General features: G+C 38.4%; 1 protein-coding gene and 1 pseudogene across 1 annotated transcript in view; both read right to left on the bottom strand.

The window, feature by feature from the left end:
• Positions 1-27467, bottom strand: part of ATP13A3 (ATPase 13A3) — a 111043-nt gene that overhangs the window by 24029 nt on the left and 59547 nt on the right. Inside the window, exons 13-29 of the mRNA XM_006084753.3 lie at positions 27212-27400; positions 25376-25437; positions 22216-22366; positions 19688-19804; positions 19120-19137; positions 18870-19023; positions 18656-18776; positions 12810-12934; positions 10705-10880; positions 10054-10176; positions 9895-9974; positions 9222-9264; positions 8809-8918; positions 8404-8500; positions 7439-7511; positions 4654-4831; positions 2503-2690 (exon numbers count right to left, since the gene is read on the bottom strand). Coding sequence (XP_006084815.1) covers positions 2503-2690; positions 4654-4831; positions 7439-7511; positions 8404-8500; positions 8809-8918; positions 9222-9264; positions 9895-9974; positions 10054-10176; positions 10705-10880; positions 12810-12934; positions 18656-18776; positions 18870-19023; positions 19120-19137; positions 19688-19804; positions 22216-22366; positions 25376-25437; positions 27212-27400 — 2005 coding nt within the window. The remainder of the gene's footprint in view (positions 1-2502; positions 2691-4653; positions 4832-7438; positions 7512-8403; positions 8501-8808; positions 8919-9221; positions 9265-9894; positions 9975-10053; positions 10177-10704; positions 10881-12809; positions 12935-18655; positions 18777-18869; positions 19024-19119; positions 19138-19687; positions 19805-22215; positions 22367-25375; positions 25438-27211; positions 27401-27467) is intronic.
• LOC102435493 lies at positions 14573-15289 on the bottom strand (annotated as a pseudogene).

Below are 27467 nucleotides of genomic sequence, written 5' to 3'. Positions count from 1 at the left end.
TTTTATCCCTTTTCTCTTTGGTCTGAATATTTAGTTACAAGTTCCTACTTGAGGTCAGCTTCAAATCCAAACTTTACTAGGACCATGTATAACCAAAACTTTATCATGAAGCTTTCAGAATATTGTTTTATATATACATATATACTGTTTTATAATACACTAGAGCAGTGGTCAACCTTCCTAATGCCGCAACCCTTTAATAGAGTTCCTCATGTTGTGGTGACCCCCAATCATAAAATTATTTTCGTTGCTACTTCATAACTGTAATTTTGCTACTGTTATAAATCGTAATGTAAATATCTGCTATGCAGGATGTATTTTCACTGTTACAAATTGAACATAATTAAAGCATAGTGATTAATCACAAAAACAATATGTAATTATATATTCAATATGTGTTTTCCGATGGTCTTAGGTGACCCCTGTGAAAGGGTCGTTCGACCCCCAAAGGGGTCATGACCCACAGGTTGAGAACCGCTGCACTAGAGACCGTGCACGAAATTTGTGCACAGGGGGGGTGGGGAGGGGGGGTGCCGCCGAGAGAGGGTGTCCCTCAGATCAGCCTATACCCTCTACAATCTGGGACCCTTCTCACAATCCAGGACTGCTGGCTCCCACCGCTTGCCTGCCTGCCTGATTGCCCCTAACCACTCCCCTGCCAGCCTAATAGATGCCTAACTGCTCCCATGCCGGCCCGATTGCCCCTAACTGCCCTCCCCTGCTGGCCTGGTCACCCCTAACTGCCCTCCCCTGCTGGCCATCTTGTGTCCACATGGGGGTAGCCATCTTGTGTGTTGGAGTGATGGTCAATTTGCTTATCACCTCTTTATTAGATAGGATAAGTTATTGGGGTCAGTTAAAGAAAAAGTGTTTAAAAAATGCCAGTTGGAAGTACACAAACACATAAACTAAAAAATAAATAAAAACCCGAAAAAGGACAAAAAGATATGTCAGACTACAAATGCCAAAGAAAAATGTGGAGACAGAAGTTTTGTTTCAATAAAGTAACAACCCTATTAAATATTTTTAAAATCCTATTGCATTTTCACACACAATAAGCAAAAATAGATCTGCAATCTAGTTCCTGGCATATTGCAAGAGGAAAACATTTACTCAGGCTCAGAAACTTTTTACATCCACCTCAACAATGCTTCTCAGATGTTCATGTCTTTCTCCTGGAGCAACCCCCTTTGATCATACCTCTAAAACTCTGCCAAGATCTCCAAGCGAAGGAGAAAATAAATGAATCTTTCCTCTGCTTAGCCAGGGGAGAAAAAGAGTCACTAATCAAAGGAATTTGACAGGGGAGATGGGTGGCTGGCAGATTTATACAACCACCCAAATGAAAAGACCAAGATGATTTCAACTAAGAATAGAAAAATCAGGTATTCATTTGAGAGGTAAGAGTTTTCAGTGGACTATGCTCTCAGCCCCTGGCTTCTCCTGGCCCTGTAGCTTTCTTAGTAATCCTATCGGAGTGCAAGTAATACTCTTCACCAGAAGATAGCTATTAAAACAAATTCTGTGTTGTGTGGTGATTAAGGGTCAGGGGAGAATGTTCCTTAAGTTAAAGATTTAGATTGTTTTACATTCTGCCACAAAGCTATGTAAATACTAGCAAGTCATTCAGCATCAAATTATTTTAACTAGAAAATGGGGCTATAATGAGAAACCCATAGGAAAGAGTAGATTTAAGTACTTAAAATGCAACGTAATATGTAAACTCAAGTTATTATTAAATATGTCCCAGTTTATGGCATCACAGATTTGTTAATGACACCAGATCCTTTTGATAGAATATAACACCAAAGTAAGGCACCATAAAGGATTTCCTTTATAGTCCCTTTTTTTGACTCAAAAACAAAACCTTACGTAAAGTAAAAAAGCCCACAAACCTTATGGCAGAAAGATGTGACTTTGGGTGGAGAGCAGACGATGCAGTATGCAGATAATGTGTTATAGAGTTGTACATTTGAAATCTGTATAGTTTTATTCACCCATGTCACCCCAATAAAGCAAGTAAAAAATAAACAAACAAAATTTTTTAATGCTATGGAAGAAAAGTCTACAAGTACAAGTCTCCATTCTATTGGCCCCTTCTGCAGGATGCGAAGGTGACAGAAGTGAAGAAATCCATGTGAACATTGGCTATACCCATGTCAAAAATGAAGAACAGACAACTGTGCTGTGCAGACCACCCAGAAGGAAAGTATAACACCCTCTGTTCCTGCTTCTAATTGAAACTTTTATGTAAAAATAAAAGTTGCAGCCAGAAGTAATCGGTTATGAAAACCAGGAATATTCAGAACTGGTGGCTTTAATTTTAAACATAGGGTGGCAGCTACCAGGAGAATAAAACAGACAATAAACATCTAGATAACTAGGTTTATTCTATTTATGGATATATCTTTTACTTTGAAAAGACAATTTTAACTCTACTCTTCTTATATTATTTTTAAAGAAGGTAAGCAGTATGGGAATCACAGTAAATGCCAAACTTACAATTCTTGTAGCAAGGTTGCCTGAAAGGTTTTCCTTTTGAAAAGGCAATTGCCACTATGAGGTACTGAAAACTGGAGATAAAAAACACTGTGGTATTTTCATAATTTTGTATATTATGTGGATCATCTTCGGTTTCATTGTACAAATGTGAAAAATTCCCATATAGGCTTCCTGTTGTATTACAAGCACTGAAACATACAAAAAAAAATTTACGTTACTAAACACAATACCAATTGCACAAAAGAAACCAATTCTACCTTACTTGCCTTGACTATCATAAAATAAATAGAAATAAGGTATATAGCAAAAGACCCAACGATATTAAGGTTAAGATATATAAAACAGGTAGAAGAACATTAAGGGTTTTTTCAATTTAGTCACATTCCAATCAGTTAAAAAATTAGAAGAAACCTCATTACTTAATAAACCCCTCTCACTTTTTAAATTTGGGGAGTAATTTTAGCATAGTAAAGGTAAACTGACCTTGGGTTTGACCTTAGCTTTACCATTTTTTAGCTATCACTAAGGAAATATTTAATTTCTGAGCCCATGTCCCGACCTGCAAGTGTGGACACCACCTGCTCATTCAGAGGGTTACTGTGGGAAATGAGTATGATAAGGTGTATACATGCCCAGCAAAGCACTTGGAACTGAAGCCCTCAATATTTTCCAGCTACGGCTCTCTCATCTCTACTTCCAGGTGAGGACTGGCAAACAAAGAACTAAATATAAGAAGTCCCCAATATCCATCACTAAAACATCAGGTATAATAAGCATTGTTAAATGATAACAAATCTGCTACAAATCTGGAAAGATTCTTGAGAACAACCCCATCTATTCCTTTTCATATGCAGTGTTTATATGTACATACTAGAGGCCCGGTGCACGGATTCCCTTAGCCTAGCCTGCCAGAATCAGACCGAAACTGGCTCTCCAACATTCCCCAAGGGGTCCCAGATTGCGAGAGGGCCCAAGCCAGGCTGAGGGACCCCACTGGTGCACAATTGGGGCCAGAGGAGGGGTCGCAGGAGGGCTCCAGGGCGTGTCCAGCCCGTCTTGCCCAGTTCCGATTGGCCAGACCCCAGCAGAGAGCTAACCTACCAGTCAAAGCGTCAGCCCCCTGGTGGTCAGTGCATGTCATAGTGACTGGTCGAACGGCCGGAAACTTAGCATATTAGGCTTTTATATATATAGACAAGCAAACAGTAATATTATGTTTCTAAAACTTTAAAGACAAGTAATCTCCCCCAAGCAAGCAAATAAATGTGTGCATCTGAAAATTTAAATCTACAAAATTACCTTAGTGAATAGTTTTTATGTTTAATTAATTAAAATGATGTTGTCATGATTTGTGAACTGTAAAATACTCTATCCATAAACAAATAATACTTAAAAAAAGAATTTAGGTTTTAAAATGCTATTTCCTAAAATGGGGTTAGAAAAGTTAGAAGCACCAATATTCAGGTGTTTAAAAGAGGCCCAAGTGATTAATTTCAACTTTCTAATTTTACAGATAAAGAAAGCAAAGCTCAGTAGCAAATTAAGAAACTGGTCCAACGTCCCCATCTTGGTAGTGATTATTAAGATCTTGCCAGACTGTCTTCCTACACACAGAAGAAATTATCATGGTGTAGTCAAGATATAAATTATTTAAGTGTTTAATTAAGCTGCATGCAAAAATCTATATATAGCCAAAACCGGTTTGGCTCAGTGGATAGAGCGTCGGCCTGCGGACTGAAAGGTCCCAGGTTCGATTCCGGTCAAGGGCATGTACCTGGGTTGCGGGCACATCCCCAGTGGGAGATATGCAGGAAGCAGCTGATCGATGTTTCTCTCTCATCGATGTTTCTAACTCTCTATCTCTCTCCCTTCCTCTCTGTAAAAATCAGACTGCAGTGGAGCGTCAGCGAGCCTACCAAGCAGCAGCAGGTGCAGCGGGGCCGGGATGAACAGGAGCGGCAGGCAGGAGCAGCAGGCGGCATTGGTCTGCCGGTTTGGGCCCAATACCCGCAGGCCACGCCGAGGGGCCCCACCAGTGCATGAATCTGTGCACCAGGCCTCTGGTTTTTATATAAAAATTTAGACTTATTCTTACATGTATGAATGTTACACACACTTCACACAGACTTCTAAATGGACTAACCAACTTACTCTGAATGTGGATGCCATATTTCATACCAAGGTTGCTGCTTGACCCAAAAAAACCCCAAAGACTGAAATCCAATGCTGATGATGATCTGAGACAAAACGGAGAAGAGAAGGGCCCCCGATATGAGACCTGAAGGTGGTCTTTGTGCCACAAGTTCCTTCCAGGCAGGATTTAAACTCACTACATTAGAAGAAAAAGATGAAAGGTTTGTTGCTTGTTGCTCAATCAATTTGTCACTATAAAATGCATAATCAAATTCATTTAGAAACTTAAAAAATTTGTTTTTATCAACTACAATTAAAATAATACAATTTCTTCCTCATAAGACATTAACAAAGGTTTGAAGCAACATAAACAAAACAGTAACATAAAAAAGGCTTGTTTGTTTTATTAAGGTGTTATCCACTGAGTTTCTCCACTGTTAAGTCTCTCTTTTTTTAGTTTGTTCATAAATAATGTGTATAATAAGACTATGCAAAATTCCTGTCCCTCATCAAATTTCATTCACTAGTTTTTTTGGGGTTATTTTGAGAGAGGGAGGGAGGGAGGGAGGGAGGGAGGGAGAGAGAGAGAGAGAGAGAGAGAGAGAGAGAGAGAGAGAGAGAGAGAGAAGGAAAGAAAGAGAGAAAGAGAGAAAGAAAGAAAGAAAAATTGATCAGTCACCTCCTGTATGCGTCCTGATCGGGACAGAACCCACAACCTTTTTGTGGTGTACCAGGACAACGTTCCAATCAACTGAACCACCCTGCCAGGGCTCATTCACTAATTTTTAGCATTCATTAAAGACTGTCTATGATACATTATGATAGAATTGTACACCTGAAACCTATAATTTTATTAACCAATTCATCCCAATAAATTTAATAAAAAATGGTCTAAATAAGTCATTCTCAACCAACATGATTTTGCCCCTCAGGAAACATTTGACAATGTCTGGAGGTGCTTTTGGTTGTCACAACTGGAAGAGTGTTACAGGCACCTAGTTGGATAGAGGCCAGAGATGCTGGTAAGCATCCTACAATGCACAGAATCCCCAACAACAAAAAATTATTTGGCCTAAAATGTCAATAAAACTGGGAAGGTTCTTTCCATGATTTAAGTCCATCATTTCATTTATTCATTTACGTATTCATTCATTGACTGCCTGCCTGCCTGCCAGTATAAACTAAATTTTTATTTGATTAAATGAGTCAGATCCTATTACCATTACTACTTATTTTTTTTATTATTATTTTTATTGTTAATCCTCCTCACCCAAGGATATGTTTCCATTGATTTTTTTTTTTTTAAGAGAGAGAGTGGGATGTGGAGAGACAGAGAGAAACATCAATGTGAGAGAGTCATATCGATCGGTTGCCTCCCGCATGCACCCCAACCAGGGCCGGGGATCAAGCCTGCAACTGAGGTATATGACCTTGACCAAAATTGAACCCAGGACCCTTCAGTCCATGGGCCGATGCTCTATCCACTGAGCCAAACCGGCTAGGGCCATTATTATTTATTTTGATGTGAACATCACCAATTCATAGCCTGAGTCTAACTACACTATAATGCACAAAGCCATATAATTGGTATATCTTCTTTCATAAATATCAATATCAAGAGACCCCCAAAAAAGGCTGATGTAATATTCCTGATTAAAGAAGACTAAAGAGACATGATAATTACATGAAGTTTGTGAGCCCTGATAAGACCTAAGCTAGGGGACTAGGAAAAAAGATCGGTATAAAAGACATTGTTGGGCCATAGCTGGTTGCTCAGTGGATAGAGAGTCAGCCTGCAGACTGAAGGGACCCGGGTTTGATTCCGGTCAAGGGCACACGCCTGGGTTGTGAGCTCAATCCCCAGTGTGGGGTGTGCAGGGAGCAGCCGATCAATGATTCTCTCTCATCATTGATGTTTCTATCTGTCTCTCCCTCTCCCTTTCTCTCTGAAATCAATAAAAATATATTTTAAAAAATCTATACTAATAAGAGGGTAATATGCTAATTAGACCGAACATCTTCCGGACAAAGCCACGGGGGCGGGGGCCGAGGCAGAGGTAGTTAGTTGCAATCAGGCCAGCAGGGGAGGGCAGTTAGGGAAGACCAAGTCGGCAGGGGAGGGCAGTTAGGGGGCGATCAGGCCGGCAGGAGAGGGCAGTTAGGGGGCAATCAGGCCGGCAGGGGAGCAGTTAGGGGGCGATCAGGCCAGCAGGCAGAGGCAGTTAGAGGCGATCAGGTCAGCAGGCAGAGGTGGTTAGGGGTGATCAGGCAGGCGAGCAGTTAGGAGCCAGCAGTCCCGGATTGCGAGAGGTATGTCCAATTGCTGGATTGGAGAGGGTGCAGTCTGGGCTGAGGGACACCCCCCACCCCCCACCCCGCTCGTGCACGAATTTTTTGCACTGGGCCTCTAGAATGATTATAAAAGGGCATTGTTGGGACATATGACAAAACCTGAATACCTGCTGTGGATTAGATACTATTTTATCAATGCTAAATGTCCTGATCTTTACAACTGTGTTTAATTATACAGTATAAGAGAATGGCTTTGTTTTTAGGCAATATATACTAAAATATTCAGAGGCAAAGGGGCATAATAATACAAACTTATTCTCAAATATTTCAAAAAAGAGTGGAGAGAGAATAAAATAAATGGGGCAAAACATAAGCAACTGGTAATAAAAGGCAATATTAACAGGAAATCTGGAGAGGTATGCAGTGTTACAATTGTTGATGTAAATTTACCAAAGTTTAACAAATCACATTAGAACTTCATAGGCTTTGAAATCACTAACAAAATACTCACTTGTAAATACCACTACCAAAATGATTGCCAGATCAATGAAGAGAAACTGGAAGTCTCCTAGGTTACTTAAGACCTACAGAAGTAATTTTTTAAAACATATTTAGTTTTCAGGGATAATTACCACTTTTCTCTGGTTTTAGTGCCCCCCTCCCTACCCCCAATGATTACTACTAAATGACACTTGGACCTGCTTGAAAAGTGAAATACATTTGCCTTTCGAATCAGTGAAATACAACATATTGGCAAACATTCAAATTAATATGTTAGTATAAAAAGCATCTCCTAACAATTCAATTCAATAAAAATCTTTTAAAGCTTTTTTTGGCAAAAAGAAAACACAAACTTTTACTCACAATATTCAATATTCTTGAAAATTAGTATCTTGAAGCTTCCTTAATATCTAACAACATCCCTCCTGATACTTTCTACAAATGATAAAAAAGTATAGTTTCACAAAGACTCCTTGGGATGTCACCAATGTTCACTTAGAGATATATCTAAAGTGAGATCACTTTCAGGATAAAATCTGACAGAGTACTTATGGACACCACTGTTTAAGCTTTTTCTCCAAATTCATAATATTCTACAACTATTGCTGAAACACCTTTTCTCATTCCGGCCTTTTCCTGAAAATGTATAGCAAAATTAACTACAATTCTGAAATATGTCACAGCTTATTTAAAAGAATTCTAAAAAAGATGTCCAATCTGTGCTCAAGGCAAAAAAGTATACAATCATCTTTTATTCACAAGGTTCAACCACAGCTGTTGGCCTTGAGGAAAATGATATTCCATATTAATGAGATTTTTCAATCTGCTACACAAAACATAGTAAAACTGAAGAAAAATTTATAACTGCTAATTATGTAAATTCCATAATTAATGCATGCATTCAAAATCAAACTCATATGCTCATATCTTAATTTAAATGTCTTAACACTAAGTATAAGCAATATCAGTACTCACGGAATACAGTAGAGTAACACTGAAGTATTGTATAATGCTGTACAAAGCCATAAATTTAAACACACAGAAGGAAGTCATTAAAGCAGCACGGCCTTCCCTGTGAAAACAAATGTTGGCATGTGAATAAAGGCATTTCAAACTCCTCCTCCAAACCACAATTATATCTTGACAGATGAATATTAACATTCAACCGCTACAATAAAGCACACTTCTACCCAAAGAACTAAGCCAAAGCAGAACTGGAAGAGATGAGGAGTAACAATCAATCTGTTGCTAATAAATAACAGATCAAATATACCAAAAAACCATAAAAACAAATTCATATTACTTTCTGTGATCATTTCCCCCCCCATATTATTAAAGCAAGCTACAACGAGACAACAGGAAATTTTTAATTTGTCCTACCTGATGAGGTTTGGCACACAGGAAATACTAGGAGTTTTGGAGGTAAAGGGAGATGCCACTGAAGCCTCGAGCTCTGATAAAGAAATGCCTCCATGTGCCCTCTTTAGAGCCTAAAAGTTAGAAAAAGAAAACTGGTAACATCCTGTGAATGTGACTTAGGCTAGCAGGGATAGGGAACCTTTTTTCTGTCAAGGGCCATTTGGATATTTATAACATCATTCGAGGGCCATACAAAATTATCAACTTAAAAATTAGCCTGCTATATTTATTTGGTCAAACATTTCATTAACTCACCACTAATGCTTTGGCAGGACCAGACCAAATGATTTCACAGGCCTTATATGACCTGCGTGCCAGAAGTTCCCCACCCCTGGGCTAGAGAAAGAATTATAAATTACAAAAATTATACTTACACCACAATCATTTGCACCATCACCACACATCCCAACAAAGTAACTGGGGAACAAAAATTGTGTTAAGATTTTGATTAATTTCCTAAAAGGCACAATACTTAAGATTTCTCTAATACAATATTATGAAGAGCTAAGAAACCAAGATTCCCCCCAGTGAAACAAATAAATCTTTTCATTACAGTGATCACAGGCATGTTGCTTTGCATCAGCCTGCATGTCAAATGACCTGGGTATTGTCTAATTTCTGTCATAAGATGGACAAATCATTTTATCATTTTAACATCTCAATTTCCTAATCTTTAGAGCAAAGTACTTGGGCTTGTATAGCCTTTAGCACACTTACTTTTAAGGCTATCAGTAAAGAGTTCTCCCTTAAAAACTTGAAACATATTTATTTACTAAAACTATAAAGTCACTTCCATCAAACTGAGATGAATGAACCCTACCTCATACATATGACCTGGAAAAGAAACTGTAGATATTGTACTTTAGCTGCAAGAGCCTACATGAGCACATAAGCCTCTTTTAAATAGACACTTGAAGTTATCGCTTACCTACTTCACGGGATAATATTATATACATGAAATATTAGTTACTTTTCTGGGTTTGAAAATGAACTACAATTCACTAAAAAACAAAACAAAAAAAACACACCACACACCCCAATACTTACTCTACATTTTGCAATGCTTCTACTAATTGTGTCTTCTGATCAGGTGCCATACGAGCAAACACAGTGCCATGCAACATCAACTGGAAAAAATATGAATTTCTTTAAAATTCTGTTTACAATGTATTTATGTGAACACATACATAAACCCAAATAACTAACCTTTGGAACAAGGTCTTGAAAATGCTCCAGTATCACTGAAAATGATTTTCCATTCATTGCAAAATGATAACGAGACACCTGAAGATCCTCTAAGCTATCGTGGACTGATTTAATTGGAATTGCCTGTGTGTACAACATTCAAAATAATATTTAGGAAGCCAAACCAAGTAACACTACCTTATTTTAAATATATCTGATCCAAAACTAATTTTTTTCATTTGATATTTTACATAAGACATTGAAAGTTTAACATTTATTGAAAGTAAAGGTAAAGTCAATTTTAAGGGGACGAACCTATCTATATGTTTATTAAGAAAACAAAAACACACACACACACACAAACATAAGGAAGGCTAAATATCAGCTTCAATTTGAAATGATCCAAGAACTGAATATTTTGGCCTACCTTCACCATTTATCATTTTTAAAATAGGATAAATCTTTGGGATTCTTATACTTTAAAAGTGAGCTTCTCAACTTTGTCTAACTATCAAAATTTAAAGCATTGAGATTCCTGGATCTAATGAATCAGAAGCCCAGGCTTCTGTTTCTGTTTACTTTTTGTTTTGTTTAATTTTAATGCACAGTTTACTTTTTTAGACTAAATTAAAACATGCAAGCTTCAAAGAGAAAAATTCATCTTGACATTACCTCCGAGTCAATTGCTGATGAATTACTGCACTGTGTTAGAGTGTCTGCATAATGCCAGTTTATTTTGGCAACTTTTCCATCCTTTGGAGGTAATGCTTCAGCAATAATAACTTTATCCTGAGGTAGTATCATTCCACAGTCTCTGGCCACAGAGACAGCAGTCAACATGTTGTCACCTAATTTTCAAAATATTGAAAACACATTAAAATTAAAACATAAATGGATTAACCAACAAGTGCTTATTGAAAATCTACTATAGTCCCTATTACAGGACTGGGCAAAATGAAGATAATGTATGGTCTTTACTCTTAGAGTTTAAAAATAAAATAATCAGGACGTACTTATCAAAGGAAGCCTTAAATAATGCAAGCACATATATACTAAACAGTCAGAACATTCTCACCCACAATTTTTAAAACCAAATACATTCTCATTCTTTTTTATTTTAACCCTCACCTGAGGATATGTTTTTATTGATTTGAGAAGGAGGGGGAGAGGGAGGAGGAAGAGAGAGAAACATCGATGTGAGAGAGAAACATCAATCAGTGCTCTTGTACTTGGCCTGAGGGAGGATAGAACCTGCAATTTAGGTATATGCCCTCACCTGGAATCAAATCTACAACTTTTGGGTGCACAGGACAACGTTCCAACCAACTGAGCACCAAGCCAGGGCCATTCTCAATCTTTGAGTCATTCACTATAGCACCTGCCACAGTGCTACATACAGAGCTGGAGCTCAATAAATATTTTTTGAAACAACCTAGGAGTGACCGGTGATCTGTTTAAGAATACTAGAATAGTATCACAGGAAAGAAAGAATGAATTACAAAAGCAAGATTACACAGAACTAAAAGATAAGCAAGGTAGTAAGAATATAATCTTGCCGAAACCGGTTTGGCTCAGTGGATAGAGTGTCGGCCTGCGGACTGAAGGGTCCCGGGTTCGATTCCGGTCAAAGGCATGTACCTGGGTTGCGGGCACATCCCCAGTAGGAGATGTGCAGGAGGCAGCTGATCGATGTTTCTCTCTCATCGATGTTTCTAACTCTCTCTCTCTCTCCCTTCCTCTCTGTAAAAAATCAATAAAAAAAAATTTAAAAAAAAAAGAATATAATCTTTACAAGATGTAAAGAGAACAAAGACAGACAACTTCTCAGCCATGAGAAAAAAAGAAGAGCAGCACTGTAAAGGATAGATTCAAGAGAAGAAAACACTAGCTTACAGGAGAAGCTGACAACGGTCTTGGGAGCCCACTGCTATCAGACTGAAGGGCAATACTATTTTTTCCCCCAACTCCTACACACTATTTCCAAGGGTGTCTTCCAGTGATCAGACAGACCCCTTAGGACAACACAACTATAGTCAGTCATGGTAGAGAAAGAGGGGAAAGAGATACAGAGATAGAAAGTGCCTTGAAGCAGTCATTAAAACCAAGAATTGCTAGGAAGATAATAAATTTAGTTACTTTAGCTGTATAGTAACAACTATGCTATCAGATGAATCTCAGAGTCTAAAACATAATTCTAGTAGAGCAAACAAATGTACAAATATCTAACACAGAGCAAGGCACAATAAGTGCTATAAGAAATATATGATTACAGAGAGATAAAAAGGAGCAGAGGTTAAAATTTTGTAGTGTGCCCTTTATTATCTTACTATACCAGTGATGGTGAACCCTTTTGAGCTCGGCGTGTCAGCATTTTGAAAAACCCTAACTTAACTCTAGTGCCATGTCACATATAGAAATTTTTTGATATTTGCAACCATAGTAAAACAAAGACATATTTTTGATATTTATTTTACATATTTAAATGCCATTTAACAAAGAAAAATCAACCAAAAAAATGAGTTCGCGTTTCACCTCTGACACGAGTGTCATAGGTTCGCCATCACTGTACTATACTTTCTATCAAGAGAATTTGTTAGACTTCAAAAGAATAGTGCCAAGTTAACTTACACCTTAAAAAATATTCAGAGCTGAAATAGGGCAATGCAGGATGGAGCCATAATATAATATACTTTTATAACCAATTGGTCATCTGTTAGTATATCTTGAACTCTAAGAGTCACACTCAAATTTTTCTGAGTCATTTTATAAAGTCTAACCTGTGACCATGACAGTGCGAATGTTGGCTTTATGCAAATCTTCAAGTACTGCAGGGGTTTCTCGCTTTAATTTGTTCTGCATTATAATTAATCCCATAAAATCCATGTTGTTTTCAATGGCATCTCTGCAGAAAAAGAAATTTTAACACGTAATGGTATAGTCAAGTGAACGGGCTATTTTCTCTTTATATTGATAAAGCAATTTAAAATATCCAAAAATGATAAATTAAGACATTTTATAGGCAGAACAAAGCACATATGTGTATGTTTATGAATTCAATATCTTAAAAAAAATTAAGCCTGGAAAAACAATTCCCAAGAAATACATTGAAATTAAATTTTACCCTTTGAAATGCAGGAATATAAGAATCATTTGGAAATGTATAGTTAGTTGGCTCTCCACATCCCCAGGGGAGTCCTAGAACCAATTCCCACACAGATATCAAGGGACAACTGTATTCCTTTGTAAGACACTAAAAACGCATAGTGCTAAGGAATGTTCAACTTGTATCCTACTCACCAACTGAGCAAGCATAAATAAATCTATTTTACTATCCCACACACAACATACCCTAACTTAAATGTTAAGAGAAAGGGGGAAAAACTGTCCCGTAAGTACATTTGATACAATTATACTACATTCATTATCAAATTTTTGATGAATTTTTATAAAACTCTTTATCAAAATCTTGATCCTTGAAGTGGGATGTAAGAAGCATTAGCAATCCAACAATGAGATCTACTTGGAATCCAGAGATAAGTCTTTTATAATATTCATATTCAATAGTTAAAGATGTTATTCCTTCAAATAGTTATCTATAATGCACCAAGAACTACAGAAATCGTTGGAATGTCAAAGATAAAAAGGTATGATATATACTCTTCAATATGTTTTTCTGGGGAAACAGACAAGCAAGCAAAACAAAAAATAATAGGCGCTTCAGCATTATAATGCACATGAAGTCTGTTCAGCGATAGTTGTGTTAAGAAATCTCAAGCTAAATCAGAGAAATATTTTTTTCAATAGAGAAAGGGGGATGGAGGTTAGGGACCAAAATTTCACACTTGCAATAACCAAGTGGTTTTTCTACACAAAACTCAACAATTATAGGCCCTTTACATAGCTATAAACCTCAATAACTTTGAAATATAATTCAGAACAAGGAGTGTTAAAGGTATTAAAGAATAGTTAGGAAACTTACTACAAATGATATTGCTGGTGATAATAGGAGAAACAAGCCTTGAACCTGAAAATGCATTTCAAAGCACAAAGCTTCACAAATGTGAAACTACTGGATCAAGAATACTGCAGCCATTTTCCTACAAGATACTAGCCATGTCTGGCTTTAAGCGGTTTCCTAACTTTCCTATGATACAGGTCATGGAAATTTTGTCCTCTAATTAATGAATACTACAATATTTAATTCAAGATATAAAGATTCAAGCTGTTAGAGAAATGCCAAAACCTATTCCCAGAAGTTAGAATGGACACACAGAGAAGATTGAAGGATGAGGATGAAGGGAAGCAGAGAGAGAAGTTGATAGAGAAAAATAGGGTATTCTGGGCAGAAGGAACAGCCCATCCAAGGGCATGGAAAGACGTCTGAAAGAACAGGCTCAAGAACTATAGGCAATTCAACAGTTAGTCCTTAGGAGGGAACTAGCAAAAGGTGAAGCTGTAGAGACAAAAAAGAGCCTAATATGCCCTTCACAGGAATCGATATATTTTACATTTTGGCTCTCAATCATGTATATGCATCATATCATTTGGTTATCACTTTTTTTTTAAACACAAGTTGCCAACAGCACTTCATTTTTTCTTTTCCAACATCCTGTTCTGCAGCTTCATTGGCTCTTTTTGCCTGGATGGCAAAGAGCCGGGCATTGGTACAGGCCATGCAAAGACTGGCAAAAGCCTTGAAGTTCTTCTCCTCCCTCTGTGATGACCCTGGCTTTTTCTCCTTCTTGTAGACATTCCGTATGGGCATGACTGGTCCGGTCAGCTGGGTAGCCCATTTGAGTTCTTCAGAACTGTCTCCCTTCCAGGGGCCAAAGGCTTCCTGGGAAAGAGTATGAGCTTGGAGCGGTACTCCTTCAGCCGCTGCACGTTGGCCTGCAGGGACTCGGTGGACTTGTTCCGCCGCCTCGGATCCACTGAGATCCCAATGGTCCCGGCTACCATTTTGTGGACTCCAGCCACCCTTAACTCTTCCAAGCTGAAGGCCCTCTGGCTCGGCTCGCACTTTGGCACTTTGGTGTGGGTACCAAACGGTGGGGCATCTCACTATGGGTCGGATGGGTCCGGACTCAGGGCAAGGGGCAATGCAGCGCCGGGCCTTGCGTCTGTGGATCTTCTGCGCCAGCTGATTAAACCACATGGCAACGCACTGCTGCCAGTCCTTGTGGAAGTGGGGCTTTAGGATCATGCCATTTCGGCTGGGCGCCATGGCTGCTGCCTACAGGCCTTCTCGGAAGGAGAACGGCCGGCAGAAAGCCACTTTTTTTTTTTTGAAACATTCATGCTTAGACCACATCCTTCAAATAATGTTTTATAGTTAGAATTCCTAATGTAGTTTTTCCTTTTAGTTAATTTGGCTATCCACTCTACTCCTTTAGTTCTCTCTCAGAAAACATAATTGTACTACAAACACTTTTTATTTAATGTACCTGAAATAATTAGAAGTTCTAATAGTCCATAATTTAACTATTGCCCTACTGGTGAGTATTATGTTATTTGTACTATCTAAACATGAACTTATGCACATAAAATATTTTTTCAGGCTGGATTCCTAGAACTGCACTTGCTAGGTCAAATAAGCAAATTTAAATGTTCTTCAGAACTTAACAATAGTGTACTAGCAATATCCTATCTAATGAAAGAGTAATATGCAAATTAACCATCACTCCGCGACAAAGATGGCAGCGGCCATAGTGGCTGGGGCAGGACGCTGGTGGAGCCCAGCAGGCAAATGCGTCCGCAGGCAGCACCCAGCAGGGCCTGCTTGGGGGTCGCCGCAACGACCCGGGAGCAGGCAAGTCCGGCTCGCACCCGCTGACAAGTGCGGCCCGCAGGTCGCACCCAGCAGGGCCTGCTTGGGGGTCACTGCAACGACCTGGGAGCAGGCAAGCGCGGCCCACAGGCAGCACCCAGCAGGGCCTGCTTGCCCATCCCCGTGGTATAGAGCAGGCAGGCCCCGCAGAGAGCAGAGAACCACAGGGACTGGGCCCAAGCTGTCAGTAGGACATCCCCTGAGGGCTCCTGAATTGGAGAGGGTGCAGGTTGGGCTGAGGGACCCCCCTCCCTCGCCCCCACCAGGCCTCTAGTCCTATATAATAAAAGGCTAATATGCAAATAGACCGAACGGCAGAACAACCAAACAACCAGTCGCTATGACATGTGCTGACCACCAGGGGGCGCGCGCGGAACATAGTGGGAGTCGGCAGCAGGCAGCAGAGCATAGAACATGGCTGGTGTCGGTGGAGCAGGTGAGCGGGGGCGCCAGACCAAGGCAGGGTGCCGGTCACTGTCATTGGGGCGAGCCTCTGATGGTTACTGAAAATTCTTTGCTCCTGCGCACCGCAGTCCAGCCTGGCACTCGCACCTGCTGCTGGCACTGGCCCCGCTCGCACCCACTGCCGGTGCCGATTGCTCGGTGCCGTCAGCGGGTGCAAGCGATGGCTGCCAGCCCCGATCATCCCTCAGGGCTTCTCCACCTCCCTCTGCTCCTGAGGGACTATCAGGGCCAGCAGCCACCACTTGCACCCGCTGCCAGCGCCAGCCCCACTCACACCCACAGCCGGTGCTGGAGCCACCGCTCACACCTGCTGCTGGCCCCAATCACCCGAGGGCTTCTCTACCTCTCCCTGCTCCTGAGGGGCGATTGGAGCAGAAACTGCCGCTCGCACCCGCTGACAGCGCCGTCGCCACTTGCAACCGCTGCTAGCACCCCAATTGCTCTGTGCTATCAGCGGGTGCAAACGGGGCCGGCGCTATCAGCATGTGGGACCAGCGGTGGCGGGAGCAGGGCTGCCAGCAGACAGGGGACTGGGGGCTGCGGCAGGAGGGGCTGGGCAGGGGCGAGGAGGATGGGCCGAGACCCGCCCTTGTGCCCACCACAGCCTCGCGGCCCACAGTTCCTTTCAAGGTGCACAAATTTGTGCACTGGGCCCCTAGTCTATATATATCTATACTAATAAAAGGGCAATATGCTAATTAGACCAGACATCTTCCGGACAGCCTTCCAGACAAAGCCACGGTGGCAGGGGCTGAGGCAGAGGTAGTTAGAGGCGATCAGGCCAGCAGGCAAGAGCAGTTAGGGGCGATCAAGCAGACAGGCAGAGTGGTTAGGGGCAATCAGGCAGGCAGGCAGGTGAGCAGTTAGGAGCCAGTGGTCCTGGTTTGCGAGAGGGATGTCTGACTGCCGGATCAGGTCCGATCGGGATCAGGCCTAAACCGGCAGTCGGACATCCCCCAAGGGGTCCCAGATTGGAGAGGGTGCAGGCTGGGCTGAGGACCCCCCCACCCCCGTGCACAAATTTCGTGCACTGGGCCTCTATTATATATAAAAAAGCTTAAGCGACCTTTATGACCAAAGGACAGGAACTAACGGTCAACCAGTTGCTATGACGTGCACTTACCACCAGGGGGCAGACGCTCAACACAGGAGCTACCCCCTGATGGTCAGTGCACTCCCACAGGGAGAGTGCTGCTCAGCCAGAAGCTAGGCTCCTTCCTGGCTGCCTGCCACTTGGTGCACTGCTACATCCCCCGAGGGGTCCCAATTGTAAGAGGGCGCAGGCCAGTCTGAGGGACCCCTGCTCCCACCCATGCAAGAATCCGTGCACCGGGCCTCTAGTGTTGTTATAATTTTCTCAAAACTTCACTAACACTTGTCATTATCAATCTTTCCAATTTTGTCAATCTTAGAAGAAAAGTGATGCCATAGTGTGGTTTTATTTTGCAGTTCCCCAAGAACTGAAGTTCCCTATCATTTTCATGTGTTCACTGGCCATTTGTATGTCTTTTTTCTGATAAGTTTGTATCATTTGCCCATATAAAAAAATTACATGTTTTGTTTTCCTTCCTGATGCATATCTCTGATTGTGAACTCCTCCAATAGGTGATGGGAAGCCATTTATAAGAACTCCAGGTAGGATTCTGGTATTAGATCTGAAAGTTAAAAAGCTCTCTCTGAAGGCAGTGTGGAATACAGACTGCAGAAAGGAAAGACTAGGAAAAAGAGCTGAGTCCTTGAATTAGAGATAATGGCTGTGGGAATGGAGGAAGAGAAGGCTATTTCACAGGCAAAATTATCAGGACAGCTAGTGAATATACGTTTCTGCTTGCTTACAAATATTATCCTTAAAGGGTAGGTCTTTATTAGTTACAGTGAAGAGACAATCCTTGAAGGTAAAATCCATATCTATACCTGGACGTAAATGTGATGTTGGTAATACCATTTGAACTTTGGGGTAGATGGTAATTGTTTATTGTGACTCATGATACTGACTAAATAAGTACTTGGTTCCAACCACTAGGCAAAAGCAAACTGATCATTTGGGAAAAATTAACTTCTGTAGAATTAGGTTTAGTAAAACATGATTATGTTCCTAGAACATGCCTGACATACAGCAGGGACTCAATAAATATTTAACAAATAAGTAGAAAATAGTTCCAAAGAGCTGTTTCAATCAACTAAAAAGAAAACCATTACATTATGTATATTTTCATACATTCAATAAATACTTAATGAACATCCAACTACATTCAAACTATTGTATGTGACATATAAACATAAATGATGCATCATTGGAAAAACTGTAGAAAAATTGTTAATCAACCTTACCTGCTAATATTCTGCACTTTATGCCATGTCAGTTTTGACTCCAATTTCCTGTGTGCAAGAGCAATTACACGGAAGCCCTGTTTAGTGTAATCCTCTAAAACATTTTCAAAATCAAGAGGAACTTTAAAAGGAAAAAATAAGTGTCATTGTTAGAATTGCTAATAAAAGCCTATACAAATACCAGAATTTTATTCAAATAAAGTTGGCTCCTTACTTGTTTCAGGTTTACAAAGACTGGCAATGACCTCAGGTGCTCCTTTCATGTAGGCATCCATTTTTTTATCCCCTAGCACCCTTGCAACCACACTCATACGTTGCAAAGCAGAAGAAAATGGGAACTGGCGAACAATTCCTATCTCATAAATAGCCTGTATAATTTCAAAAGATGCACGAAGTATTTATTATTCTTTAAGAATTAAAACAACAAATATACTTAGGTAAAAAAGTAAACATTCTTCACTCACTGGAAGTTCAAACAGCTCCTAAAAACAAAACAAAAAAAATAAATAGTACAGATTAAGTCCTTAAGATAAAAAACAACTATGTATCCACAAAACAGCAAGAAACTTCAATTATTTCAAAGTTATGTTTCAAGATTACTTCTCCTCTGCCTTCCATTTTTAAAAAGTACATCCTTGAATATTTCGAGTATTCTGCTATCCTAAAAATATTAACATATTAAATACTAAAATAAACTGAGGGGACAAATTTAAAAATTCACTTCTCACATATTCTTTTTATTAAATTCTAGGAATCCAGTTGCAATTTAAAGGGAATTCACCACATTATCACAATCACAGGGCACTAAGCTATTCAGTAAATAGGAAGGAAAAGTAACGGTACTGAGAAATATATCTCAGTATTTCACAAAGTATACCTGCAATATCCCAACAATAATTTCCAATAAACATAGTTAAAATATTCATGTCTGCATGAGAGTTAAAGAACGTGATTTCATCTTCTAGTTATATTTCAAAGTGAGGACTGAATGTTGGCATCAACAGTATAATCCAGCTTAAAGTGATTTCGCACCATTTCCTGGTCTCCTGCAGGTGTAGATTCAGGAAGCAGTTGTTTTGGAGGACGAACCACAGTTGGCATAATTCGATTATGAAGTGCTGTTTCCTCTTCAGTTGCTTCCTCCAGAATCTGAAAGGAAAATATTCAACATATTGCTTTATAAAATTGAATCCACTGATTTCATTTTTAAATAAAACAGACACTATGTCTATTTTTAGTGAAGTTAAAAAATTTTGTGTCCAAAAAAATAAATGAGCACAACTAGATTATTAACATAAATAAAACAAAATATAAACAAAGCTAGTTAAAGTCCTAGCAACTCATAGGAGAGAGGAGGAAGAGGTGAAAAGCAGAATAAAATAATAGGGAAAAAGTTTTCTAATTTTGCTTCTATTATCCAGGGATTCCTTTCTGCTAACAGGAATGTGTTCAAAACTATATGGAGCTCAGATATGGTTAGTAGAATGAATGGATCAAGAACACACTGAGGTCCAAAGATATGAGTCTGTTTGTTTGAACTCTTCTAGTTAGGTAGGATACCACTAACCTAACCCCTTAACATTTATTTTAAAAACACTTTCTTTTGGTAAAAAATTCAAATAAGAATTTGTATTAAAAATACACATACATGGCCCGGCCAGCATGGCTCAGTGGTTGAATGTCAACCTATGAACCAGGAAGTCAAGGCTCTGTTTCCAGTGAGGGCACATGCCCAGGTGTGGGCTCGATCTCCAGTGTGGGGCATGCAGGAGGCAGCCGATTAATAATTCTCTCTCATCATTGATGTTTCTCTCTCTCTCCCTCTCCTCCCTCTCTGAAATCAATAAAACACACATATGTGACAAACTAATTAGACTACAACTGGAAAAAGATGGGGAAGGGAACTATGCCTAATTAGCCAACTTTATACAATTCTAAAACACACTTTAACATCTCCAAAATTGGGAGGCATCTTATAGGGAGTCAATCACACCAACAAACAGCAGTAGTACCAAGTTATGCGAAAACATTCCACTGATCCTTTCTTGTAAGACCAAGCATCAAAGCATCTAAGTCAACAAAACACACTATTACACAAACTTATTTATTTAACCCATTATTAATATTCTACAAACAAAGCACTAAAACCTACTGAAAATCTATTCAGTGGGAGAAATTTTGGAGAACATCAAAATGAATCAGTCCTATTTTGCTTTACAAATGAAGTGGACCTCCTTTAAGATATTAAATTTGATGAGAATTGCCCGGCTGGCATGGCTCAGAGGCTGAGCGTCAACCTATGAACCAGAAGGTCACAGTTCAATTCCTGGTCAGGGTATATGCCCGGGTTGAGGGCTCCATCCCAGTGTGGGGCGTGCAGGAGGCAACCAATCAATGATTCTCTCTCATCTTTGATGTCTCTTTCTCTCCCTCTCCCTCTCCCTCTCCCTCCTTCTCTGAAATCAATAAAAATATTTAAATAAATAAATAAATAAATAAATGTGACAAGTATTTACTGTGAGCTTTCAGAAGATGGCAAAGCATGTATCTACTCATTCATCTCCTTCCCTTTCGATCAACAAAACACACACACACACACACACACACACACACACACTAAACCTGTAAAAATAAACGAAAAGGAAAACAGGGAGAGATTTCCAATAAGGATACAAAAGGCAAAACTGAAACATATTGATGAAGATAGCAATGAAGGAAACAGGATCCCAGAATAAACACAAGAGGACATGCAGGAGAGGTGCAAATATTTCTTATCAGCCAGAATAGCTGAATTAAATTTAAAAAAACAAAAACAAAATCAAGGAGTCATTTCCTAGAGATATGGACTCTATCTGAGAAGAAGGGCTCTAATGTGAGGGTTAACATTCTAGAATAAAACCGTACTTATGCAAATACTTGGAGTGTGTGAGGAATTCAACCTGGAGATTAATTCTGCTCCTCTGAAACTCAGGGCACATGCCCAGGCTGCAGGCTCAATCCCCAGCAGGGGGCATGCCAGAGGCAGCCAATCGATGTTTCTCTCTCCCTCTCTCTTCCCCTCTCTCTAAAATCAATAAGAACATATTTTAAAAGTAAAAAAATAAAATTATCAATAGCCTAACATTTAGGAGGAACAAGCGCAAACCTTTGTGTGTATGTAAGGACACAGAAAGGAGAACATGGGTAAAAAGAACACCGAAGACACATCACTACTCTATCCTTTTTATCTGACCAACAAATTGTGATGCTGAAGATCATCTTACTGACTCAGGCGTACTGCCTCAAGTTGCGGATAGCAGATATCCATTAACACATAAAGCAGGGGTCTGAGCAGGTCGTCTCTATTGAAGGTATTTAAGTGAGTCAACATAACTAAAGCAGACTTTTTTTTTACACAATTACAATATTCTCTCTCCAGTGATACACCTTTAGAAATTACATTGTTTCTTTCACGGTACAAGATAGACTATCATCAAAACAACCTGCAGAAAAAATCCTTCTGCAGGGTAATTTTTACTCTATTTTTCTGAAGTTACTTGTGCTTTAAATATTAAACTTACCCATCCGATGGCTTCAAACATTTTCAAATCAAGTGGATCACCAGAAAGAACTCCTTCAATTTTTGTGAGTGAATGGCAAGTAGCCATACAAGCAACAAACTGAGACTTTACCAACATCTCATTGCAAACATTTTCTTCTGGCAAAAGAAAACTAAACAGATAATGTACTGAATTAGATTCATAAATTCCAAGACTTGAGACAATATTCTAACAATATTCAGGTTTTGTCATTTTAAAAATGGAAATAAAATGTTTGCATTTCTGCATATTTTTAACTATAGTTTAGGAATTCAAAAACATTTCCTTCCATGAAAATTATACATGACTAAAATATGGTATTATCTTAGATTCTGAATAACTAGGACAGACATAACACTGTAGAACACACTAGACACTAAATAATAACTAAAACTCCTGCCTTTGGACATATGGCAGATTAGAATACAAAAAAACCCTCTTACAAAAACATGAAATGAATGTGTAAAACATAATCCCTTAAATGCGGGATTTAAGGGAAATTTTTTAAGTGCCACAAATAGGAGGATTGGAAAACAGGAGGGGTATGAACTTGAGCAGATGCTGTGACTACCTGGGAAAGAAGGAAGAAGGGAGGGGAGTCCTCTTAGGGAGTCACCTAACGACTTGAGTTTTAATACCCACACAGGAACAGGAGACAAAGTCTGGGCCACAAAGTAGGGACTTGAAACTAAGATAGCCTGTGCTCTTCAACAGCTACATCCCTGGAAAACAGTGTGCTAGAAAATTTACACACAGACCCAAAGGCATAACTAAGAATAAGCTTATCTCTCCCCACCTCATAACCCCTGCCCGAAGTTCAAGACAATACCTAATATCTATATATTTACTGTACACTAGGCACTGTTCTAGAAACTTTAAATATATTCGACTCATCTCATCCTCACACCATAAGAAGGTGTTTTATTATCCCCATTTCAGAGATGAGAAAACTGAAGTAGAGTGCTTAAGTAACTTGACAAGGTTACCCAGCACGGAGGTGATAACAAGGATTCAACCAAAGGTTTCAGGGCCTAAACTTTAAACCACTGCACTACCCACGATGGGATTTGGATTTGAATATATGCCACTGCCTGGTCCGAAAATTCCCAAGTTATGAAAGTAACATTAAAGTTTGTCTGGTCCCACTGATACCACTCTTAGCCATGCTCTTGGCCAAGCAAGGTCAAAACTCTCTAGAAAAAGAGCTCCCACAACACAGACACAAAGGAAGGAGTCTCATAGAAAAATCCGGCTAAAGTTGAATTCATAATTTAAAAATGCACCAGGAAACAATTCTTACTAGTCAACAGACACAAAAAAAGACAGAATTAGAATCCCACAAATTTCAGATAATAGAATGGCAATCTAAAAAATGCAAAAAGGCATTTTAAATTAAAGACTTGGAAAAAGAACAAGACGTGTGGGGAGAAGAGGAGAAGCAGATATTGAAAGAACCAAATGAAATTTCTTGCCCAACATATGGTTAGAATTTTCATGTGAAGAGAAAATAAGAATGTGGGAAAGGCCATAATGGAACAGAAAGAAGTTGAACAATTACCATAATTTATGAAAAACATAAGTCCTTAGAATCAATAAGCAAAATGAGTCCTGCACAAATAAAAAGATGGCAGTGAAACTACAGAAATCAAACATAAATATTTTTAAAACAACAAAGGAGGAAAAATATTATTTAAAGAGACCTGGTAAGACTTCTCAACAGCAATAACAAAAGGAGTCAGGAGAAATGGATAACACCTTCAAAGTGCTGGGAGAACACAACATTGTGAACTAATGGCACAGAAAGATTGAGAAGTAAAGATGTAGGGAGGTAAAAAGATTGAGAAGATAACGCAAAGCAAAATTAGGCAAAAGAAAGCTGATGTATAACTATATAAAAACATTATATGAAATATAATTTAAGGCAAGATGCATTATTGGGGATAAATAAGTTCCCAAAGTGAGGACAACTTATTTACCAAGGAGATGTAACAACTCTGAAACTGCATGAGCTAAACAATAGTCAATCAAACTATCACAGGCGTTTGAGAGGCAAAAAAATAATAATAATAACATAAACACAATTGTAGCAGTAAAACTTCTAAGCATCAAAAAGACAGTGAAACAAAGTAAAATAAAGATAGACTGGTATAATATTTTTTCAATGCATAGTAATGAAAAATTACAATCCAGAAAATACAAAGGACTTCAAACAAATTAATAAGATATAGATTAACAACACAACAGAAAAATTAGGCTATAAACTGGCAGTACACAGAAGGATGTGAAAATATGCTCAGCTTTCTAAGTAATAAAGAAACTACAAGAAAAGCAACAATAAAATATAATTTCACATCTATCCATGTGGCAAAAATTAGCAGTCTGACAATATCAAGTTTGACAAGGATGTGGAGCAACAGGATCTCTTACCCACTGAGGGAGAGTGAGTTAGCACCACCATCATTTAGAGAGCAATTAGGCAATACCTACTAAGGCTGTAGCCATGTCTGTGCTATATCCATAACCCAGCACTGACATTTTTAGGAAGAAAGTTCACTGAAACTCAACTACATGCTCACTAGGAAATGTGTATAAGAATGTTAATTGCAACATTGTTTGTGAAAGTGAAAGGTAAAAGGGAGAGGAAAAAATGAAACTATTCTTTAGAAGAAGTTATTATGGTTTAATCACATAATGGAATACTAAAAAACAGCTAAGATTAATAAATTAGATCTATACATATCAACATTGAGAAATCTTCAAAACAATGTTAAGCAACAAAACAGCAGCAAAAACACGTACAAGGGTATCAATTGTGTATATTTTTTTATAGATATATCTTGTATATAGACAGGAATATATGTAGTGAAAATATAAAAATGTGCAAAGGTAATAATAGAACACAACTTCAGAATGATGATAGCGGTAGGGAATGGGGTAGATTAAGCTTTAGCAATATCTGCAATATTTTAAATCTTTAAAAAGATCTGAAGCAAAAACTACAAAATGTCAACTGGTTTAACCTTCATGGTGGGTATACAAGCTATCTGTTACATTACTTTTTTTCTTTATGTTTGAATTTTTCATATATTAAAATATTTATTAAAAATTAACTAATAAATAATCAAGTGTAGCTAATATTTACCGTGTATTTTCCACTCGTTGAATCCCCCAAAGATCTAAACCATCTTCAGTAAGAGTTCCAGTCTAAAAAAAAGTACACATACAAAGTATGAATAATGCCTCCAAAAACAAAAATCATGAAAACCTCTGCTACATATACACCATGGAGAACTATATACAGCTGTAAACAAACGAATGAAACAGTAAGAGTTCCGTGTATTGATAGAGAATAACTTCCAGGACAAATAGTGAAAGTGGGGAAAGGGTGCAGAACACTCTTACGGTATGGATCCTCTATTTATAAGAGGGCATATGCGTACATCTGTGTATTTATAGACTTATATTATTAAAAACAAAACAAAGTAATGGAACAATGCACCAATTAACCTTTAAATCAATAAAGGATACCTACACGGGAGAACGAGATTAAAGCATAAAAAGGAAGGGAACAAGTTAAATTACATCAGGGGAAGCAATCAACCAAATACAGGATATAAATGACCTGGTTTCTTCAACCAGATGATTGGGAAGAAAAGCAACTGTTACAGATTAATTGTAGCTAATGCAATCATTTGGATTCTGACTTAAAAACAAACTAAAATTTTAGGACTTCTTTTTAGAAAAGCAGGGAAATGTGAATATGAACTAGATATTAGATAATACTAAGGAATTACTAATTTTGTTAAGTGTCGTAGACAGTTATTGTAATTTTTTAAAAAACACCTAGAGATACATACTGAGGCATATGGGTGAAATAAAGTCTGATGCTGCCACCTTCAAAACGAGAAACTAGACAAAGATTGACAAAATGCTAATAACTGTCAAAGCTGGGTATTGGGTACATGAGGGTTTATTATACTTGATCTTTTCTCCACTTTTATGTCTGCTTAAAAATTTTACTAGTAATGTTTCCAAAGAAGAAAAGCATAATTGAAATTTTCTAAACAGATAATTATGAAATTCAGTCTTAGAATGTGATCTCTTTTTTTAAACACAATATTTGTTAAAAAATATTTTGTCTCCTTTGGGTGGTGAGCACATGATGCAATATACAGATGACGTATTATAGAACTGTACATATTAACCAATGTCACCCCATTAAATTTAATAAAAAGTAAAACAAAAGCAAATGCAAAAAAAAATTTTGTCTTCCATTTTTTTCTTTAATAATGAAGATGCACAAAAATCAAATTCTTATCATATCAGCTACCCAAGTTTAATTCTCAAAATAAAACTTTTAGGTAAACTAATTTCAGTTGAGAAAAGGAAAACCCTTTGTAAGAGACGAGGTATATTTCACATAGGTACAAAATTTTTTATTTTCACATAAAATAAAAAAATTAGTGACCTTCATTATTTTTAAATATATTCAATAAATCATAGAGCGAACACTAAATACTTAATAGCAATAAAATTCCAGTAAATATATCTGTATGGAGTATATTCTGTTAAAAACATGAAAGATTAGAAGGTCTTTACTACTACTACTACTACTACTACTACTACCACTACAAGACATAATTTTAGATATGAATGATTAGACAACTGCAGATTTGGGCAAATAAGCAATATCCAAAATATTAAAAATTGAAAAAATAATTAGAAATACACAAAAATGATACATATGCCAAGTAAGTTGAAAAAAAAGGACCCTTAAAAAATGTGTGCAAATTGGTTGATAAAAAATATAGAAAACATTAATCTAAGTATTTAAAATCTACAAAGTAACCTTTGATAATAATTATGAGGCCCTGGCCGGTAGCTCAGTTGGTTGAAGCATCATCCCAATACGTCAAAGTTGTGGGTTCGATTCCCAATCAGCACACATACATGAGAATGATTATGAAACTGACCCAACCTTGTCAAAGCAAACAAGATTCAGCTGTCCACATATATTTATCCTTTGGGGACTGATGCAGAAAATCCCAATTTTTTTCAGTCTTCTTTGAGCATACCCAATCCCAGCAGTCATTGCAGCAGGAAGTGCAGGTGGCACAGTGATTGTAATGATATCAAGAGCCTCGATAATTATTCCCCCAATCCCCCCCTATAATTCACAGAAAAATAAGTGTCAGCGCCCGCCCCCCCCCCCCCAATATTTACTAATCTAGTAA

The sequence above is a fragment of the Myotis lucifugus genome, unplaced genomic scaffold (genome assembly GCF_000147115.1).
Source record: "Myotis lucifugus unplaced genomic scaffold, Myoluc2.0 scaffold_14, whole genome shotgun sequence".
In the NCBI taxonomy this organism is placed as follows: domain Eukaryota; kingdom Metazoa; phylum Chordata; class Mammalia; order Chiroptera; family Vespertilionidae; genus Myotis; species Myotis lucifugus.
Note: the sequence above shows the minus strand (reverse complement) of the source record. Positions and strands in the feature narration are given on the sequence as shown.